The 22,892-nt window shown below is 40.8% G+C and overlaps 1 protein-coding gene across 4 annotated transcripts in view; it reads left to right on the forward strand.

Annotated features, from left to right (window-relative positions):
* RERE (arginine-glutamic acid dipeptide repeats) overlaps nt 1–22,892 on the forward strand; it is a 433,372-nt gene that overhangs the window by 192,519 nt on the left and 217,961 nt on the right. For 3 of the 4 annotated variants that reach the window (XM_066270541.1, XM_066270542.1, XM_066270543.1), the window contains exons 3-4: nt 7,181–7,251; nt 15,772–15,897. In XM_066270541.1, the coding sequence (XP_066126638.1) occupies nt 7,181–7,251; nt 15,772–15,897 (197 nt within the window). The remainder of the gene's footprint in view (nt 1–7,180; nt 7,252–15,771; nt 15,898–22,892) is intronic. The other variant, XM_066270544.1, reaches the window with a different exon arrangement.

Below are 22,892 nucleotides of genomic sequence, written 5' to 3' on the forward strand. Positions count from 1 at the left end.
ATATGATTGATTTGGGGAGGGGGGGGGTCTTGCTCTGGAGTATTTCTTCCATAATACTGGCATCACGTTCTAAAGTTAGAAAGATAGTCTGGGATCAGTCTTTAAGCTTTTGACGTATTGGAAGATTTTCTAACTCCTAGAGGAGAAAGGGAAAATGTGGGGAAATTAAAACAAAATCCCTTTGTTTGTTATGACCTGTCACCCCCCACACGGTTTTTCTCATAATTTAATTATCTGTTAGCATATAGTGTTTTTAGACAAAAGCTGGTGTGAGCTATGCAGTATTAGTAAGGAATCTGTAGACGTTGGAATATATGGAGTTGAATTTCCATGCATTTTAAAAAGGAAGGAGCCAAGGATATGTGTTATCTGAGATCTCTTTTCCACTGAGCTTAGAATCTTTAAGATGTTACTAGCCAATTTTGGTGGCTGTTATCAGGGTCAGAACACACACGATAAGGGCAAGGAGGTTTTACTTGCTGAATTGCTGTTTTCTTGATTTTTGTTTCCTTTTCCCTTTTAAGTTCTCTATTATTCCCAGACAATGTAACTATGCCTTCCCCACAAAAGAATCGAGCAGAAAACTAAAAGTGGGCTCTCCTGAAATTGAGCTATTTATTTTTTTCTTTCTTTTCCCCATGATTAACTGTGTGTATGTGTATGTGACAGAGAGAGGGACAGAGAAAGGGACAGATAGGAAGGGAGATGAGAAGAAGCATCAATTCTTCTCTGTGGCTCCTTAGTCTCCTTTAGTTGTTCACTGATTGCTTTCTCATACGTACCTTTATGGGGGGGGGGGCGCTATAGTAGAGCGAGTGACCCCTTGCTTGAGCCAGCAACTTTGAGTTTCAAGCCAGTGACCATGGGGTCATGTCTGTGATCCCACACTCAAGCCAGGGACCCCGCACTCCAGCTGGTAAACATCCGCTCAAGCCGGTGACCTTGGGGTTTTGAACCTGGGTCCTTCACATCCCAGTCTGACACTCTATCCACTGCACCACTGCCTGGTCAGGCATCTGGTGTTTTCATTTAAAAATTTTTAAAATTTGATTTATTAGGTTTATTTTTTTAATTGAATAATTCAGGGTAAGTTATTTCTTAAAGAAATATTTATTAGAAAACAGCATTCTTTATGTTTGTATTGATAGGACATAGCAACTTTTTTGCTAGGATCTTGTATAACAACTTTCTGATTTTATGTTTTGGTTCAATTAATTTATTCCATATATTTTTGAGTGGTTACTATGTAGAATGTAGCATATTGTTTTTACCAAGGTGAGGAGTGGTGATGGGTTTGAGATGCTTTGACTGTTGTACAGATGGGGGAACTAGAGATGAGAACCATGTTAGAGTCATGCAGAGTATGTGGACTGGACTTTGGGTGTCAGGATGCAGTGTTTTTTCTAACATGTGCACATATATTCATACACTCCCTTTTTGTATGTTGGAAATTTGGAAACATCCAGTGTAACTGAGATACCTGTGCAGTTTCTATCCTGCAATATTAGACCAGCCTGCTGTTACCTCATTGAATGGTTCAGAGTCCAGGGTGGAGGGAGGTGTCCTTGTAAGAGAAATGGAAAGCGGAAGAGTAGAGGAGTCCTGAGGGTCAGCCGTCTGTGTCCACTGCTGTGTCACCTAGCTGGCTCTATGCAAAATTTGTGAGAAACTCTTTGTTCATACATGCTCTTTACTAGTACTTCAGGTTTTCTGTTGGGAATTGTATCCGAGTATCAGAGTGGCACTGCCATGCTTTGCAAAGGGATGCGATGGTATTTCAAAGGGGAACAGGCAGAAAGGCATTAATCGGGAGGGAAATTCTTTAAGGGGCAGCACGGTGGCTGTGCATTGCTAGACTGCAGCTTTAGCGCTGGCTTCCAGCACTGCTTTGCTCAATTAGCCGGTGCAGTGAGTGTCCACTGTGCTCTGTGAGGGGCTGTCAGGGAAGACGATGACAGGCTCTTTGTGTTTCAGGATGACAAACTGCCTGATTCTTCAGGCTCTGGTTTTTACCAGAAGACTCTGCTCTTGCTCTATTTCAGTGATTTTCAGCCTTTTTCATCTCATGGCACACATAAACTAATTACTAAAATTCTGCGGCACACCAAAAATATATATTTATTGCTGATCTGAAAAAAACATAATTTTGATTCATTTACACTGGATTGCTAATGTTGTATTGACTGTTGTCAATTTTTTTAAAATTTGATAGTCTAAGGCAGGGGTCCCCAAACTACGGCCTGCAGGCCACATGCAGCCCCCTGAGGCCATCTATCCGGCTCCTGCCGCACTTCAGAAGGGACACCTCTTTCATTGGTGGTCAGTGAGAGGAGCCTAGTTCCCATTGAAATACTGGTCAGTTTGTTGATTTAAATTTACTTGTTCTTTATTTTAAATATTGTATTCCCATTTTGGTTTTTTACTTTAAAATAAGATATGTGGAGTGTGCATAGGGATTTATTCATAGTTTTTTTTTTTTTTTTATAGTCCAGCCCTCCAATGGTCTGAGGGACAGTGAACTGGCCCCCTGTGTAAAAAGTTTGGGGACCCCTGGTCTAAGGGAAAGAGGTCAGTGCCCCTGACTCAATAGCCAGGTATTGCATGTTTTAAAAATTCTTGCGGCACATTGGCTAAAAATCACTGCTCCATTTACACACATGCTGATTTGCTGAGCGTTGAGAAAGCAGAGAGGGCTTTCTTTGCCTTGAGAATCCGCCTTCACATTTTGAACGACTTCCTTCCCCAGCTTAGCACGTGCTCTGTTGTTTGCAGATGGCACAGTGTTTTCTTGGACATAAAGCTGTGTTGAGGTTGTGAGAAACAGCCAGAAACGCTCCTGTTCAGTGTCATTGCCCAAATCATGGATCTAGGACTCAAGGGCACTTAATCATGGGATTCATTCCCAGGCCGAGGCCAGGTGTTAGAGAGTGAGTCTTAACCTGGGCCCATTTCCAAATATCCTATAGAGAAGAAATTAGTTACTATGTGTTGTTTGGCATAATTGATATCGATGATAATAGCCTCTCTTATTTTTCTGGCCTGTTTCAGACTTGCTGATTTTAAGATCAAATAGATATGTATATGTTTATGTAGATATACTTGCCCTGCAGCAGCCATTTGCTCAGGCTGGTAAATACGCCTTTTCGCCTGGGTAATTTTGAAAATGTGCATTATACACTTAATGGATCACATCAGCTTTGCTCAGTTCTTAGAGGACTGCTAGCTTTTTGATTTAAAAAATAAAAAATGTTATTTTTCTTAAAAAAAAAAAAGGTGTCTGCAGTGCTTGTGTTGGTCAGGGGGGTTTTGAGGTTGAGTCTTATTGATGCAGCTGCCTGAAACCAGCCTCAGACAGCCCAGGCACTCAAGAATGGCTTGAAAATTCTTGGCCAGTCATTTTGGCTCTAAGAGGTTACTGAGCGTGTATATTCCAACTGAGATTTTAACATTGCTCTTGACGTAGGATTTCATCTTTTCCTTTGCAAATAAACCACTTTATTTTGGAACTAACTATAGATATCTATAATATATGAAATTATTTCCTTAAGTAGCTGCTTAGTTAGTGGGATGAGGGGAATATTTCTTAGGAATGTTTGGCCTTATTTAACATTGTTTAGAAAATCGTTAGGAATAATAAGTAGATTTGTGTGTGTGTATGTATGACTTAAATTTCAAATAATTTCTTAGGATATATTCTCTTTTGGTTGGATCACACTAATTTTTAGGGGTTATAAAGAAAAGCTTTATTAAAATAAATTTTCATAGTTTTATATTTAAAATGAATTATAAAAGTCAGATCAGAACAATGTATTTTTTCCATTTCTGTGGCAAATTTGACATGTGAAAATTTTTAGTTTATACTACCCCTGATCTTAGCTGCTCTTTTTTATTATTTGTGCAAAACAAACTTGAAGTTTTGTCACTTAATTTTAAAGTGAGCTCATCTGACTTTTTCATGTATAAGTTTCAGAATAATTAGTTAGAGATTACTTGATCCAGTAAACTGTTTTACAGATTACTAGCCTTATGCATTGGCATCTCATGTAAATTTATAACTTTGGATCAATTTGGGTTGCCATGGTAACTTTAAGCGGAAAGAGGTGACTTTATCTAGTAGTACGACATTAGTAAGTAAATGTATTAATTCCATGTGTCAGATTTGGGGATCTCTCTCAGTTTGCCTTACCCCTCATGGTGGTGTTTCTCAAGTCAGGCGTGCGAGGCGGCTTCCAATAAGATTACACTTCCAAGAAGTGTTGAGACACAAAGGAATATCATCTTTGTCTATCCTTTGTTGACAAAGTGGTTGTCCCTGACATAGCAGCTGCTTCCTTTCTTCTTCTCTCTACCAGAGTTACATCTGGGTATATTTACAGATAATCATTTTGCTGAATGCAACTTTGCAGTGAGAAATGAAAGACGGTGGATTCTCTCTTTTTCCTGGAAAGCATTTTTATATACAAGTTAATAGCTGCTTTATGTCTCAGAGTAAGAGGGTTTATAGTAATAATGATTCTGTTGATTGTAAAAAGTATATATAGCTTTTCTTTATGTAAATAGAACAAAATTGCACATAGTTTTTATTATCGAAGCACCTGTCATTCAATTTTGTCTGGTTTCACCAACATGAATGCTAGACATCAATTTTTGGTGAGTGCAGAGAATACTGAAGTGGGTATGTTTCTCTGAACTCAGAAGCTCAAAAATAGTCATGTGGACAGTGCAGACCATCTGACTGCCAACTAACTGAAAGAACAGGAATGTAAATTTTCAATTTTATGTAAAAGGGAAGAGATGTTGTTGCTATTCTTTTACAGAGGAGCCATGAGAATTTGCTGCTGGAGGTAACTCACAAGGTCGAAGGTGCTGCTACTAGAATGAAGGAGTAAGGAGGGTTTGGCAGGGATGCAGGTAGGGGAGTTAGTATTTCTTTTGGAGAATGCAGCCTAGGGGAGGATGAGATGTGGTATTGGGACCAGACCACTGAGTAAAACAATTTTTTTGTCACATGGGCTTTAACAATGTGTAAGTCATTAGTTAAGGAAGTGACCTATTAATTTTGAAGCAAGTGAATAGTAGCTAGATATGACAGTATTATGTCTGAGATAGGAAGAAGAGGACATACAGATTGTCTTTGTGTTTAGGTTGAGTGATATGAGTACATAATTGATATCTAGAGATTTGAAATACTGGTAGTTGGGAACAATAGGGATTAGAACACAGAAATTGAGACGTTTGAGTTGTCCCTAAATTGTGCAAATTGGTGCTTTAGTTTTTACATAGGAATGGATTTTATTCTGTTTTTACTTGAACACCAAATTAGGCCAACAAAGAGAGATTCCTTCCATAGTGGGAAGAGTTCTCTTGTTTGTTTCTTTTTTCTTTCTTTTTTCTTTTTTTTTTTTTTTTTGTATTTTTCTGAAGCTGGAAACGGGGAGAGACAGACAGACTCCCGCATGCACCCGACCGGGATCCACCCGGCACGCCCACCTGGGGCGACAGCTCTGCCCACCAGGGGGCGATGCTCTGCCCCTCTGGGGTGTCGGTCTGCCTGGACCAGAGCCACTCTAGCGCCTGGAGCAGAGGCCAAGGAGCCATCCCCAGCACCCGGGCCATCTTTGCTCCAATGGAGCCTTGGCTGCGGGAGGGGAAGAGAGAGACAGAGAGGAAGGGGGGGGCGGGGGTGGAGAAGTAAATGGGCGCTTCTCCTATGTGCCCTGGCCGGGAATCGAACCCGGGTCCCCCGCACGCCAGGCCAACGCTCTACCGCTGAGCCAACCGGCCAGGGCTTAGTGAGGATTTTTAAAATGAGCTGCCACAAGTGCTAGTGGGCCTTCTAGCACTTGTGGTAGGACTGGCTGTCACTCCACGGATAGCTCCAAATCTCTGCTCCTTGATCCTTCTTGGCTCTAGACCATGTATGAAACAAGGCCCGAGAGGAACCTGCCTGAGGGAGTGCCCATGCATCTGACTACTTCTTGGCCATATTTGTTCCTAAGGGTCGTGAGCAAAGATAAAGCAGAGGACGTTTTAAATGTGGGCCTGATGGTCATTCTCTAGAGTGCACATGCTTTTACTTCTTAGTAAATAATACATGACTGTCTTGTCCTGAACTTGAGACTTGTTTGGAGGTTCTAGCAGGGGAGTGCAGCTACTCGTATACCCTTGACCGAAGAACGGTCCTCTCTAGCGGGGAAGGTCGTCCTCTTCGACCGAGCGCGCAGCTTCGGGAGGGACGCACATGAAGCGGTGAGGGAGGAAGGGGACACCCGCCTAGCCAGCCAGATCAGCCGAATCAACCCTGGCGATCAATGGGGTGACAGATTGTCGCAGCCAGATCGCCCTCACATCCTTGTCCGGAACTTTATAATGATATCTTGGGTTATAATGTGGAGAGTTTTTGTATTTCTCTATAACCACTACTTCCCTTAAAATAATTTTTAAAATGTATCTTAACCTGCCATTTTAAAAAGCAACCTTTTTGACTCCAGGAGTTGAGAGCACAGCACATAAATAGGCGCTGCCATGTCTGATGTAAGTTAAGAAAGTGTTCTTCCCAGAGGAGGATAGTTTGCTTTACTTCATTCCATCTCTCATTGGCTGCCGAGGTTCTCTCTGTAGTTAGAAAATAAAATGTGTTTATCTTAAAATTTATGATGTTACTTACAAGAGATTACTTTTCTCTCCTGTTCGTGGTTTAGGTGAAAAGATCATTGTAATGGCTTGTTCAAGCCAGTCTTCTTTTATATTTCACTTTTTTCCTCACAAAATAGTGGTTGAGAATCCAGCAGCATTTGGCAGATTGTTTCTCTTTGTGAAGACACGGGAGCTCTATTTGAATAAGATATTCAGGTTTTTGTCTTGGTTTCTAAATTGAGCAAGTACCTTCATCTGAATATGGATAATCCCATGGGATTTCCTCTTCCCCCTTCAGGGACTCTGAAAACAATAATTGAGTCTTGATCAGGTTCTTTAAATTAACAGAAAAGTGGTCAAAAAGAACCCAAGTGCTGTTTCTCTTTAGGTTAAAATTACTTGTAATTTAATACCATGTTTGAGAAAAATTTTTTCTCTAAAATGTATGTGCTTTGTCATGTATTTATGTAATAGCTTTATAGGCCCTGTCTTTGTTCCCTTAAAGGTAAATGCCATTGTTTTAAAATTTCTTTTTCTTTTAAAGACTGTGTGTATATCGAGAGTCGGAGGCCAAACACACCGTATTTCATCTGTAGCATTCAAGACTTCAAACTGGTAAGCATTTTTTACTGTGCTGTTGGTCCTGCTCTGGACCTTCTCTCTCTCCAGTTCCAGTGGCTCTCTTGATTGCTTGTCCATCGTGTTGAGCTGATGGCCAGTTTCCTTCTGAGTGCGCACTGCCTGGTGTCCGTGGCATCATGCAAGGCAGCCACCGGTTTTAGCCTTTCCGTTTTGTAACACTTAGAGTTATGAAGCTCATCCTGTAAATTGTGTGTGTGGACTTTTCTGCCTCTCATAGCTATTTGGACAACAATTTCAGAGGTTCTGTTTCTTCTCAGCCACTGTGAAGAGTCTGAAGAAAAGTAAATTTGGCATGTGATAAGTTGAAAAAAAAATGTAAATGGGTCAGAGACTAGTTTCGGTGGTGACTATAATTAATTTACTTAGATATTTTAGTGAGTATGGAATATATCTTGAACCTTGTTTTGGGGACTCCCACAGTGGAGGTTGGGAGAAGGGAGTCTGGCTTAGGGATGGTGTAGCTGTAGTACTTTCTCATTAAAACCTCTCCCCAAGTCTGTAGTATTGATGTTCGGTTTGATTTCTTGGTTCCCACATTAGTTAATTACAAAATTGCATGTCATTTCTTTTTCTTTCTTAAAAGAATTATTGCATAAGTAATACATGTTTACTATTTTAAAAGAAAGTCAAATGTGCCATTTACTTCATGGTTTATTCTTGATAAGGTTTTAACTACCCTGGTTTTTCTACAAGGTGGCCTTGCAGTTTAATCTTGTAAAAATCAAATGCCTTTAATTAAGATTTTGTGTCAACATACAGTTTCATTGTTATTAGAGATCTTTGCTGTTTATTATATGTTTTCTTCCAAAGATTTTTTACAGATGCTGCATTGACATCTGAAAATCTGGGCGGTAGCCTTGTTTCCCGAAGAGTTTCCCTTTGCTAGTGGCTGCTGCTTTTGCTCTCTGCTCTTTTCCTCGTCACTGTCTTTGTGCGGATTTTTATCAAATGTAATACCAATGCAGTATGGAAAAGATACAGCTGTGAAATAAAATTGCAGATATTTTTATTTTACTTATTAGACAGAGACCCTTTTGTACAATTTTTGCACATTAGCGGGTGCCTTCATGTTTGAACAGGGCTGCTTATGAAATGCTGAGTATGATGTGATAGTTGCTGTTCGGAGCAGAGGTTCCTGCTGAGTTACAGTAATTGCTTAGGGTATTAACAGCAATAAAAGCTGAAGCTTCTGTTGTCAGTATTGGTCTAGCACAACACATTAAAGCTTTCTGCAAAAACAGTGTGGGAGGCAGGGTGCAGTGTGTTTAGATATTCTTAAATCTCACATAGCTATGTCTTATGTTTTTGTTTGAGTTTTGTATTCAGCACATATCATAGTTGTATAAGAATAACGGAGATAATGTAATATTTGCTACTGGAAGGAATGTAGTTATTGTCTAGATACTCACGTTCTTCTTTTCTTGTTCTTAATACTATTTACAAAAAGGTAACCTAATAGATGAGAATGGTCATAGGTTTTTTTCCACTTCAGCTTTCCCAGGCTGTAAGGGGAAAAGATGAACAGAAGGAAATATGCTTTATTTTCTCTCTGCAAGATTTTTAAATAAGAAGAAATTGGAGTTGCTTTTCCCACAGGAAGTACCATGCATGGCAAGTGGAGTGATGGCAGACAAAACCCTGGTGGCTTTGAAATGTTGATTAATTATACATTTTATCTTTTTAGCTTTATTTGGTTTGGGTTATAACAGGGATGTATTTCTTTGTTTATACCGTTAGTTAGAATGAATCCTTTTATCATGTTGAGTTTGTGAGTGTAGGTGTATTTTGGGACTGTAAATGGAACTGGATGAATGAATGCCCTTTAGATGGTATATTAGCTAAGAGCACAGTGAGAGGTAAGGAACTAGAAGTGAACATAAGGAAACAACTACCACCGGTCATTGGCACAATGCCAGCGTTGACTGAGGCTGCTGGGTAACACGATCTGGTTCAGTGTGAGATAAGAAGGGTCTTGGGATTTTACATGGGGATCTAGTTGTCTTCCTGTAGAATCTGAGTCCAAGATATGAACGTGGCTGCTTCTGCTGACCAGGTTTACATCCGTTGTCGTGGCAAACAATTAAACAGTGTCTCCTTTCACTCTCAGAGGTTGTCCTTATTTGGGTGATAGGTTATGTGGCAGTGGGATCCATGGCTTGCTTTTTATTAACATTTAACCATCAAAACTTATGAGGCCTCTCTGCCCTACATTGGTAGATATATTTAAAGCCCCAAACTTTCACAGGGGTAGGTGAAAGCTATGCTGGTACAAAAAAAGAAAAAAAAAATTAAGTTCCTAACAGAACTGAAGATTTTGGAAGTAGCATTTTCAAGGGAAGGGAATTATGTGTTCTATTAGTAAGCTTTCATTCTCTTAAGAAGTGTTCATTAGATCGGGTTTCTTTATAAACTGGCAGACCTGGATGTGTTTGACTGCAGTGACAGAGTATCTCTGTCACATGTCAAGAGTAGGAGAGGTAAGGTTGAATTTTGGATAGTGTATGCATAGAAGCAGGAAGAAAGAGGAATCATCAATTAAATAAGGCTGCTTTGCACCTTAGGCTTCTGAACTAAATAAATATTAAAACAGTTGGCAAAATCTTGAGCTCTTTGAAAGAACAGTAATGTGGAATGGCAATCTATGATCTTTGTGGCCTGGCTTGAAAAGATGACCTGAGAGCCTGAGTAGTTTATGGGGGCGGAGGGTGCTGGTAGGACGAGTCAAGAATTGTCTCAACACGGAGAGGGCTGGGGCAGGCATAAACAGGTCCTGGGCACGCTGAGGCTGACATGGTTGGGCAGGATGCCAGGAAGGCAGAGGTATGGAGCAACTGCAGGGCCAAAGAGGGAGAGCCCACGCGCCCTTGAGCTCTCCTGATACTGCTTCCCATTGAAGTCTGCCTTTATCCTTGTTTTTCCCTCTCAGTGAAGGTGTATCGGACAGCTTGAGCTGCTCTCCAGTTGTTGTCACTTCGAGAGCCTCGCATAACACTGTCAACTCTTTGTTCTGCTGCACTCCCATAGTTTGTCTGGGTCACTGTGTCACTTGGTTTCTTTGCAAATTTTGTTCCTGAGCAAGTTAGTATCACCAAGGAGCATTATATATCCCAGAGTACGATTAATGATGTTTCTCATTGTACCAGGGCCTTTGACAGGCATTTACTGAAAACTTACAGTGTGATCCTTGCTGAGCACAGCACCACGATGGGGACAGAAGAATGTGGGATCTAGCCCTTCCCTCAGTAATTATAGGTTCTAAGGACAGACAGCTGTGGCATTTTTGGAAATCGGTCCCCTTTGGAGAACATTGAATAGGATTGATATGGAGGAAACCATTCACTTTTTGTCCCCCAAAGAAAAATTTCTTTCTTGCTTTTACTAAAAACCAACAAGATTCCATTTGTATAGAAATCCAAGCCTTAAGTATAATGAGTTATTTTGCTGTCTAGAAATAATCATGGACTCTGAGATGCTCAACAAGAAGGTCATTGAAATTAGTAGTTTCCATTCAGTAAAACACCAAGGAGTTCCTGGTCTGGGTCTAACAGTAGTAGCTCATACCTAATTCTTCATTCACAGGTAAGTAATTAAAGCTGTTCCTTTAGTATTCTACATGGGGACTCTGTAGATTCTTAATGAATTTCTGTTGTTCATATGGTAGAAAACGTATGCTTTTGGTTTTTTAGAGCTGCATAATTATCTGTTCTTCAGTTATATGAAATGAATTTTCAGGTAGGATATGTAATTACAAATATAATTTTTAGCAAATAACATTGATTACATTTCAGCTCTTATTTGGTTAATTAAAACTGGGAAAGTTATTAAAATTATACCTGGTTTAGACATTCCTTTGAGTCAGAGCTATGTCATTAGGGATATTAATGATATTTCCAGTAGACTGTTTAGGGCTCAGTGTGTTGTTAGGGCTCTGCACGGATGAGTGTGCCATTGAATCATTCATGTCCCTAGCAGCATACATACTAAAGACTGGTAGTGAATGCAGGACAGCTCAATCCTTAGTTTGCCACTATTTATCTTGGAGAAGGCACATCTCCATTACTGGTGTGAATGTGGAAGCCAAATTATTCAAGGTGTAATACTGTCTCCCTCTTTGTTTCATTGCCAAATGGAACAGCTGGGGAAGGAGCATTTGGAATTTCTTTCTGATTCCTGGTTTGTACCCTTAACCCTACCCCGAGAGCTGATCACAACCAAGAGGAACTGCGGAGAACGTAGTTTCAACTTAGGCTCTGTTTACCATTGAAATCACCCTTTACATCAAGTTGAGTTTCTCAGAAGTGAATTAAAAGTAAGAAGCTGCTATTCCTCCTTTAAAATTAAAACTCATTGAGGATAAGTAATTATATTTTCTCATTTCTTGTTAGAGACTTTTACATAGATAATGCTGGGAGGTGGAAGAGACTCCTGACATGCACTTTGTGCACACATACATGTGTGCACACAGTGAGTTAACTATCATTTATGCATTGTACACCATTTTAATATTAGGTAAATCTTGTATTAAAAACTGTTCTGGAGGTGGAGCAGGATGTCCACATTAATTGACCATCAGGATTTTCTGGGACTGAAGTGAAGGGTAGAGTTCATGTGTAGTTTGTTTGGTCAGTTGCTCTGTTTTATGACCTTGGGCAAGACACTTAACTCTCCTGACCTTGCTTTATTTACCTGTGAAGTTGGGTAACAAAACACCCACTTTGCAGGTAGATTGTTTTTAGATTAAAAGATCAAGTTTTTGAAGTGGGTAGCGCAGTGTCTGGGCCATGGAATGCCAGTGATCATGATGTTGATGTGTAGTTGGGGCTTTAGGTTTAAGCCTTGTGAGGGAGACACCACACCAGTTTTATTCATTGATGTACACCGAACACTCACCACATGGCCTGGCCCACAGAAGGTTCACAAATAGTTATTGAATATTGAATAAAGTTACATTTCAATGGAAAGAATTCTAGAAACTTTAGTAATAGTTTGATACATTGCTTGCATTAGCTACAGATTAACCTTTTTGTTTATTAAACAAGCCAAAGAGATCTGCTTCTTTATCTTTTGTTAACTTTGCAATATGGAATAGTTTATACAGTTAAATAATAAAACTATTCATGAATACTTTAAAACTCAGTTTCTTATTTTCTTCAGGAAGTTTACATAAGTGTAGCCAAAGTCATAACATGCTTTAGGCATTGTTACAGTGTTTTGAGATTTCTATAATACTTTTAACAAAGACAAATGAGGGCTTAGTTTGTATGTAAACCTCTCAGAGCAGGCCAGCTGGTCTGGGAAGGGCCTTCCAGTGTGATGACGGGTTTCTGGGTGAAGCAGCGCTTGTCTGTCTGCTTTGTTTCTCATAGTCCCTTCAGTTAGGCCTGCAGAATTGAGGATTTCATTGTACAGTTCCTTTGCTTCTTTCTACCCTACTGACTCATTCCTTTGAAAAGGTCAGTACCACCCGGTTACAGTTTTGTTACTTGGGTGAGGTTTTGGATAAGGAAGTGTGAAAACCATGAAGTTTGTTATCAAGTGTTTGTGATTTATAGAGTGAAGAAATCAGTATTAAAGAGATTGATGAATGGGGTGAGGAGCTGAGACAGCTCTTTAAAGGGAGTTGTTCCTTTCCGATAGGTTGGTTCTCGCCTGTCAGGAGTGAGCGCACTAGTGTGGCAGTAGTCTTTCCTCTGCAGTGATCCCTCAGTCAGGAAATGTGTGTTACTGACCTGGTGCTAGGGGATTCTTCCGGAGGGCCGCTACTTTTCCTCTCCTTCTTTGTTTAAAATAAAGGCCAGGGTTGTTTAGTTATTATCCATAAACACTGTAATAAACTACAGTGGGCTGTTGGGTTTACTTGATACCATGTTGGGAGTAAGCCACCAATAATAAATACTGCATCCTCAATCTTGCTGATGGGATCTGTGAATTTAAAGGAAAGGACGTATAACAAAACCAGTTTTACCACAGACTAATTTATAGAAACGAGAGTTTAGTTCCTGAGGCAACTCATAGACCTTATAATGAAAGAATGATGGTATTTGAGGACCTGCTGAATATGTTGGAGGACTGAGTGTCCCTTTCACATGTAAATGTGAATTTATATTTAATCTTCTAAAAGGCAAGAGTAAGATGAAATCTCTTAGCCCTGAGTTTGATGGACATAGTCAGATGAGGTGATGTCAGATCTCTCCCACAAACCAATTTCCTCCAATTCTAGAGCAGTCATGTTGAAAGTTATTTTGAATCACCACAACCATTTTGCATGATCTGAATGTCAACTTATAAGCGGAGGGGTTGGTATTCACAGAACTGAGACTCGGAAGGAGGCCTTGGGAATCGGCGATCTCAGAGCACCTTCTTGGCCCTACATATTCAGCTTCTCAGTGGGCCATTGTCAGTCATGACTGACAGTCATCCTAGACCATGTGGGATTTAAAGTTTCATGATTCATGCTCACTGCGAAGTTGGTACTTCATTTTGTCCTAATTTATTTGGATTTTAGGATTCTAAGAAAATCACTGAAAATGTTTTACTTAATTATATTTATTTTCATAAAATACTTATCTCTAAAGTGTTATTTACTACATCTATTTTCTATATATAAATTTTTTTCAGTGCAGGAAACTATAGGTATTTTAAATTTTTAAAAAAGTTTAAGAAAGTTTGAGACAGTTCAATATTTGCAGAGAGTGGCTGTGCAGGAATATTTGTAAAGTCTTGTCATTCAAACTCAGTTCCTCACAACTGGAAGTTTATAATTTGTGGGTGGATGTGGATGTTTGTGTTGAGAACCTGCTCAAAATAGTCCAAGAAAGCTCATTAGAAGAACTGAAATAAAACTAGGGAAACTAAGGATACTTATATCAATGTTTTATGACTCATAAATAAGAACAATATGATTTGAAATTATGCCTTTTTTAATGTTTAAAATGTTTTAATAATTACTTGAACTCTTGCATTTTAAAAATAATGCCTAGGTGCTTAGAAATGCTCTACTAGGTGTCTTTGTTTAAAACCCTTGATTTGAACGAATAAGAATTTGAGTGGTCTGCTAATTGAATTCCTAGTGTAAGAGATTAAGCAGAAAATTATTTCTATTTGATGTTTATGATAAAAAAGTATTGAGTATACTGTACATTCTTGTGCACAATTGAATCTTTGGGACTTGCAGTGTTGGTGTGGGTAGTAGAGAGGTGTGTGCAGCATTGTGTGTGTGGAGGTAGGTACTGCTACTACTAACGCTTGATTTCATCATGTGTCGCTCCTGAGGGCGTAGGGCTCAGAGGCTGACTGCCCGGAAAGCGTGGAGCCAGGATGTGCTGTGGAGGGCGATCTGTGGAGAAAGAAAAGAAAACCACCGTGATTAAGGACATTTACAATATCAACTTATTTTCTCGGGATTTGTATTTTTTGTTTGTTTTAAAAGTACATAGAGCATGTTAAATCTTGAATTACAGAAAGTTATTAGAGAGTGATTCTTTGCTTTTCAAAAGGAGTTACATGACAGGGCTCCCTAAAAATGGTTGAATATTAAAAAGTTCACTTATCTGTAATTTTTAAACAACTTGAAGAAGAGAGATCTTCTGGTTTGAATTTTATGGGATTTTTAGTCCATTTAAAACCTCATGAAATTGAATTGGTTAGTTTTTTTGGAAATGTTATACTAGAATGTTTGAAAGGGATTATATTCAAACTATTATCAGAGGTATCTTTTTTGATACTTAAAAGTTTGTGCTGGCTTTCAGAAGTTGCTGTCTAATCTTTTGCTGGTTTAAAATTTTTTAAAACTTTCTTTAAAAGAAAAAGTGATACATAACAAGCTGCTGTTGCCTTTAAAAGAAATGTCTTTTGTGAACTTTATGCTCTTTGCCTGTTTTGTTATATTTAACCTTTTGGGCACTGGGGAAAAACAAAACTCATTTGAATGGTGTCTTTTATCTCTCTGGTATTAAGCCTTTGTCTTTTACCCTGCCTTTAGTTTTACAAAATTAAACCAGGACTTTGAGAAAATGGTAGGATCTTTCTTTGACACCTCTACTGCCTTGACTGTTTCCTTATTATGTCTTACAGCTCTCTCCTGTCTTTAGAAATGCTTCTGAAAGCTCACTGTGCCCACCTGTGCTTCTCTTACAGTTGTGTTTCTCTGTCACCACAGAGATTTCTATTTTATTATAAGCAAAGCATGCCAGTGTCACTGTGCTTTGGCACTTTGTCATTTAACTTGGTTATTTTGAGGGGCACACACCATACTGCTTTGTGACAAGATCCTAATTAAAGTCTAAAGCTAGAATGTGTTTGTTCGCGCTGAGCTAAGGAAACAGTTTTGATTGATGCAGAGAGGTGAACTTCAGTGGTAGAACAAACGTGGAGATTTCAGAGGCTGCCTGCTAAAGGGTTTGTGCAGATACTTGCTTGTGTGCTGAGTGCCCCTAGTAACCAGGGTGCGAGGGGACATTGGGCATGTTAACTTAAAACTGTTTTCTTTTTTAGGTCCACAACTCCCAGGCCTGTTGCAGATCTCCACCTCCCGCTCTGTGTGACCCCCCAGCATGCTCTCTGCCGGTGGCGCCCCAGCCACCGCAGCATCTTTCTGAAGCCGGGAGAGGGCCTGTAGGGGTAAGGAGAACCCCGTTTTCAAAAGCTGTCAATATTTGATATCCCGCAGGGTATAAAATCGGAACATTGCCTCCCTCCCCAGAGCCCCTTTCAAAACGTGCTGTATTGTATGTGTTTTAAAGGAGTACCAAGTACACGCACAGAGGAAGCACAATACGGGACTTGCCTTACCCCTCTAGGACAGTCCCAGAGGTAGCGGGGTTTGGTGGTGTGGGGTGTTCTGGCCCCAGCAGAGAGCATGCTGGGCTGCTGCAAGGAGCAGGAGCTGGCAATCAGCAGCGAGTATGGATGTTGGCAACTGAAATGGGGGACCAGGGGGTAAGTTTGAGATCGAGTGTGGAATGGGGCTTTCCCCACAACGATTGGGACTTGTGGCCCATGAAACTAAACTATTTTGGGTACTGTCCTCTCAGGTGACCATCTGTAGAGTATTGCTCAGAAGAAGCCAGGTTTCTTAGCAGTGGCAGATGTAGAATGAAAGACTTGGAAAGGCAGCGGTCGGTGTAGATACAGTGCTCTTAGCTGTACTCTGGTGATTCCACTTACCTGCTGGTAATGTGCGGTATGTGTGAGCAGCCCCAGGATGAAATGTCCCTAGTTAGTTATCCCTTAGAACACAGGACCTGGTGGTAATGATCCATGAGGGCTATTCTGTCCTATACCTTACCTTTTCTGAAAGTTGTGGACATACCTGTCTTTTCCTTCCTTTGTGAGAAGTTAATGGTCAAGTGTTCTGAAAGACAGGTGCTGTTCTGATCAGCTGCTGTTACTCACTGAAGAAATTTAAGACCTCTCTCTTGCATGTAATCTGACTGTGGAGCTCAAACTCACTCAGTTAGAAAATAACAAGAAAATAGCCATCACAGCAGCACACTCACAATGCGGGACACTGGCAGTATAAAGTGGACCGTTCAGTTGCAGTGTGGGACATGAATATCCAGAGACTGAGGGAAGAAAGGGCTCCAGATGGGCGGTGGCCCTGGGAATGTTTTGTGACAGTAGGGAGGTCTTGAGCAGCTGGGGGTTTTTGATACATCAGCAACAGGTGGACAGGCAGAGTGGAGGAGCCCTCCAGGTGTGCGTGCCAGCCTGTCCTTTTAAGCAACATAGGCAGTGAGCCTGGTGAAGCTAGGTGTTGTGAGGAGAAGACCACAGGACATCAATGCAGAGCACAGGTTAGTGGGTCTCGGGAGGCAGAGATGCTGGTATAAAATGGGGCCAGATCATAAAGGATCTGAAAGCTTAGAAAAGGTAAGATTTCAGATGACAGGGAGAAGAGAGCCTTTGCAAGCTTTTTTCTTCCTTGCAAGCCAATTTGCAAATCACTGCTTAAGAAGGCTCATTGGGCAGCAGTGTGGGATGCAGTGCGGGATGGGGAAAGACTGTGCAAGTTCCAGTTAGGTGGTGCGGGCTGTCATCCATGCATACGGTGAGGAGGACCAGGACAGGAGAGATGGGAGCTTAATTATAACTAAGTCAGGACTACTTGTCACAACAATTTCATGTTTAGATAGTTGACAGTGTAATTTATCAAGAATTAGACCAGAAAAAAGGTTCACCTTATGGAAGCCTTGAAATTCTTGATACGGTAGCCATTCGCAATGTAAGATAAAACCCGATATAATGGATAAAAATCTAATTTTAATCCGTGAATAGAGATAGTGACATTTTTAAGGGACAAATTAGCAGAGTCCCGAAGTGACTACCTACTTCAAAAGCTTCAGCTGTTACCAGTTACCATCTTGTTTGCATATGTACCTAAGAAATGGTTTTTATCTTTCAGGCTGATATTTTCTTTATTCTCTGATTAGCATGGATGGCGTTGTTACACTGTGTCGTTGACCACAGTACTCCCAAAGCAGGATTTGCTGAACGGATTTAAAATTTTCCCCATAATAGTGAACTTTTTCTGTTAGCATTAGTGATGACCAGTATTTCACTTTCTAGCAGTAAAAGTGTTGTGTTTACTGGGATTTAAATAAGTTTGTGAGCAGTGATTCCCTTAGAGCCCCTCATATGTAGGTCTGAGTAGATTGTAATGAAAGGATAAGATGATGCTTTCAGTCAGGATGATGCTGCACAAAGCCACCTGCCTCGACTGTTTTTCTAGCAGCGCGTTGAGCTGCTGGAGCCGCCGGAGCCGGGTCTGAGTCTGAGTCCGGTCCAGTCAGCAAAGATGCCCTCCCCCCCATGTGTGGAGCTCTCATAAATTCTGCAGGCACACAGATTTAATACAGTATAATGAGTGAGCTGCTGGGGGAAAATGGATTACAGGGTTGCAGACAATATCATTAAGGTTTCTTGCCATGATATACCAGATGTCTTCCCTAATAGACTATTTTTGTTAATTTAGTTTTTATAAGATGGTATATTGATTGCATCATAATTTAATTTTCTTTGCCTACTCTGGTATAGGTGATCTGTGTTTCTATGCTAATGAATGTATCAACTCATAAGATTTAATTTTATAAATTTCTAACTTATGGTTCATTTTTAAAGTGTTTGTGCTGGGAAGGCAGCATTTTTACTTGTTAATGAAAATCTGTTAGCTTGGATGTTTTTTAGCAAAAAGTACTGTTTTACTGGTAGTTCAGGTGAAGGAAGTGAGATGGCAAAGAAAACATTGCCCAGATTCTCGGTGGACTGGGCGGAGATGTTCCCTCACCCCCAGCTGATCCAGTACAAGGGTCTCAGTGGCAGGGCGGTGTTTCCAAAGTAGAAATGGTGCGGACATTTAAAGGGGTGCAGTTCCATTTGTATTGCCGTGGGTGGGGTTCTGCAGGCTAGACTTCTTAGTGGCTACACCCGTCTTCTTTCTCACAGGGAGAGCAAGGGGATTTAGTTATGACTAAGAAACAAAAATGCTAAATATCTTTTTCTGTGTTTAAGACCTCTGTCGAGTGGCTAATATATATGCTATAAATAATATAGTGGTTTAAGCTATTTTATTTGTCTTTTTTCTTAACTACTTTTTGTTTTTGGTACATTGTCGTTTAGAGAACATACCTTTTTTCTTTTTTTTTTTGACAGAGCAAGTCAGAGAGAGGGAAGATAGGGACAGACAGACAGGAAGGGAGAGAGATGAGAAGCATCTGTTCTTTGTAGGGGCACCTTAGTTGTTCATTGATTTCTTTCTCATATGTGCCTTGACCTAGGGCGGGGAACTACAGCAGAGTAAGTGACCCATTGCTCAATCAAGCCAGCGACCCCCACCCCCACCCCGTTCAAGCCACGCTCAAGCCGGATGAGTCTGTGCTTATGCCGGTGACCTTGGGGATTCAAACCTGGGTCCTCCACGTCCCAGTTCAACGCTCTATCCACTGTGCCACCGCCTAGTCAGGGCGTATCTTTTTTCTTGATGTGTTCTTGTGTAACATAGGGCACATTAATTCACCTTTCAAACCCTTAGTTTTCTTCCTTAGAAAATGAGTATAATGTTACTAGCTACCTCAGAGGGTTGTTGCAAAGTTTAATGAAATACTTAATTAACTAGCATATAATAAGCATTCATTAAGTATTATTTGTTATCAGAGACTTTTGTTTTACAAATTCAGGTTTTAAAAGATTTTATTTGTTGATTTTTAGAGAGAGGAGAGAGACAGAGAGAAAAGGGGGTGGGAGAAGCGGGAAGCATCAGGGCATAGTAGTTGCTTCCAGTATGTGCCTTGACCGGAGACCTTAGCATTCTAGGTGGAATGCTTTACCCACTGCACCACCACTGGTCAGGCCAAATTTAGGTTTTAAATTTATTAGTTTTCTGGACATTCTTAATTTAGACATAGGCCCCTTGGTGAGCTTCTTGAGTTTAAGAGGGTCTATGAAATTCCTGAAATTGCTTGCCAAAGTCTCATGTCTGCAGATTTCTGGAAAGAGTATGTATACTTTTCAACCTTAGATGCTAATTGTTAGATTCCTAAAATGTTGAAAAAATTTAAAATTAAAATTAAGAAAAAACTGATGGGTCATTTAAAGCCTCAAATCAGCTAGCTGTTTGTTAAGGAAGTAAACTAATACTGAGTAATATTTTGTGCACATGTGCTTTGCTACTCTTTTGACCCATTTAATCTTCAGTAATTTGTGATACACAGTCATACAATTTTGCAGACAAGAAAACTTGAGGTTCCCACTTGAGTAGAGTCATGCACTGAGTGAATGGCAGGACTCGTGAACTTGCCCTGGCCTTGTGCAGTCTTCACTGGTCCCATGGTGCCTGTTGTGCTTCCTGGTGACCCTATGCTTGTTTTTGCCTCTACTTTAGTAGGAGAGTTCCTATGCTCACATGAAGGCTTCTGTCACTGAGAGCTTTATAGTCTGACCTTTACCTTGAACAAATGAACAGCGGTGTTAACAGCACAGTGTGAGAACCCATTTTAGTATCAGTGAATTTTGTTTTTCTGTTAGCACTTGTGGTAGACATATCTTCAGAGTCCTTTTGTTTAAAAAGTGCATTGACCAACAGCTACTATGAGTTTCATTTATCGTAATAGCATTTACAGTTGACTCTTAAACAACGTGGGAGTTAGGTTACCCTCTCCCTTTAGTAGAAAATTTGCATATTACTTCTTTCTTTCTTTTTTTAAAAATTATTTTTATTTATTCATTTTAGAGAAGAGAGAGAGAGAGAGAGAGAGAGAGAGAGAGAGAAGGGGGAAGAGCAGGAAGCATCAACTCCCATATGTGCCTTGACTGGGCAAGCCCAGAGTTTTGAACTGGCGACCTCAGTGTTCCAAGTCGATGCTCTATCCACTGCGCCATCACAGGTCAGGCTCTCTATCTATCATCTATCAATCTATCTATCTATCTATCTATCTATCTATCTATCTATCTATAGAGGAGAGAGTCAAGATAGGAACAGACAGACAGGAAGGGAGAGAGATGAGAAGCATCAATTCTTCATTGCAGTTCCTTAGTTGTTCAGTATTTGCTTTCTCATATGTGCCTTGACCTGGGGTGGAGTGGGGAGGCTACAGCAGAGTGAGTGACCCCTTGCTCAAACCAGTGACCTTGGGCTCAAGCCAACGACCATGGGGTCATCTTTATGATCCCATGCTCAAGCCAGTGACCCTTGCTCAAACTGTTGAGCCCGCGCTAAAGCCGGCGACCTTGGGTTTTCGAACTTGGGTCCTCTGCATCCCAGTCCGATGCTCTATCCAGTCAGTGCATCACTGCCTGGTCAGGCTGCAAATTACTTTTGACTCCTCTAAAACTTAAGTTGTCCCTTGTTATCTGTGGGGGATAGGTTCCAAGACCCCTTGTGGATTTCAAAATCTGGGATGCTCAAATCCTCTATATATGATAAAATGGCATAGATCAATGTCTATGATCGATCCTCTACATCTGCTAACCCAGCTGCAGATAGAAAACAGTACAGTATTTATTGGGGAAAAAAATCTGAGTCTAAGTGAACTCATGCAGTTTAAACCTGTATTCTTCAAGATTTAGCTGTATATACATTTGAAAAATAATTCCTGTCATCTGTTTTGTTTGTTGGTTCTATCTGTGTTTTTTTCAGGTAAAACTTGGTACATGTAAGAAATTGGGTTTTGCATTTCCTTTGGAATAAATCCATTCCTCCATCTAGGTAAACCTGCCCATTACCAGAGTAGGAAGCTAGGGCCCAGTGGCTTTCCCCGAACCCACTGGCTCACAAGGTGTTGCTTAGGCCAGAAGCCAGGTCTCCTGGGTCTCTGATTAGTGCTCCTAGTAACTCTCCTACTCACAGGAAATGTTCTGTGAGTTGGCCCATGCGATACACCATTTACTTCTTTAAAAGCTAACAATCCTTTGCTTTATCTATCTTTGCCTTTGTGACTGGATCTCAAACCATTGTTAAAACAATCATTTTTGCTTACATAAGATGTTTTATCATTTTTAAGTATTGTTTCTAACACTGGTACTTCTCATACTTGGGACTTCATTACCATTTAGTAATTAAAAGTAACATATATTATGAGATGCTATTTTAAAAGTAGAGTGGTTATATTTCTACCTATTTGCTGCCTGTAAAGAACTCTAATCTGGTTGCTTGTTTGGCTGTGCAGGAGTTTCTGAGGATATCTTACTTTTTCAATATATATTTTTTAAAGTTTTTATTTATTTATTTTAGAGAGAGGAGAGAGAAAGAGAGAGAGCAGGGGGGAGGAGTGGGAAGCATCAACTCCCATATGTGCCTTGACCAGGCAAGCTCAGGGTTTCAAACCAGCGACTTCAGCATTCCAGGTTGACGCTTATCCACTGCACCACCACAGGTCAGGGACTTTTTCAATATTTACTGTGGTTTCCTCAGTTAACATTAAATATGCCAAAAATAAATACATATTTTTTACTTTTGATTGTAGTTAAAGGTGCTAAAACGACTGAATTTTTTTTTCTTTTTTGTATTTTTATGAAGCTGGAAACGGGGAGAGACAGTCAGACAGACTCCCGCATGCGCCCGACCGGGATCCACCCGGCACGCCCACCAGGGGGCAAAGCTCTGCCCACCAGGGGGCGATGCTCTGCCCCTCTGGGGTGTCGCTCTGTCACGACCAGAGCCACTCTAGCGCCTGGGCCAGTGGCCAAGGAGCCATCCCCAGCGCCCGGGCCATCTTTGCTCCAATGGAGCCTCAGCTGCGGGAGGGGAAGAGAGAGACAGAGAGGAAGGAGAGGGGTAGGGGTGGAGAAGCAGATGGGCGCTTTTCCTGTGTGCCCTGGCCGGAAATCGAACCCGGGACCTCTGCACGCCAGGCCGACGCTCTACCACTGAGCCAACCGGCCAGGGCTAAAACGACTGAATTTTCAGAAAAATTGCCAATATAAATGCTGGAATTAATCCAGCTAACCTCAATGAAAGATGATTAATAGCAGTTGGAGCCCTGGCCGGTTGGCTTAGTGGTAGAGTGTCGGCCTGGTGTGCAGGAGTCCCGGGTTCGATTCCCAGCCAGGGCACACAGGAGAAGCGCCCATCTGCTTCTCCATCCCTCCCCCTCTCCTTCTTCTCTGTCTCTCTCTTCCCG

Source organism: Saccopteryx bilineata, chromosome 3 (assembly GCF_036850765.1).
Source record: "Saccopteryx bilineata isolate mSacBil1 chromosome 3, mSacBil1_pri_phased_curated, whole genome shotgun sequence".
Taxonomy (NCBI): Eukaryota; Metazoa; Chordata; class Mammalia; order Chiroptera; family Emballonuridae; genus Saccopteryx; species Saccopteryx bilineata.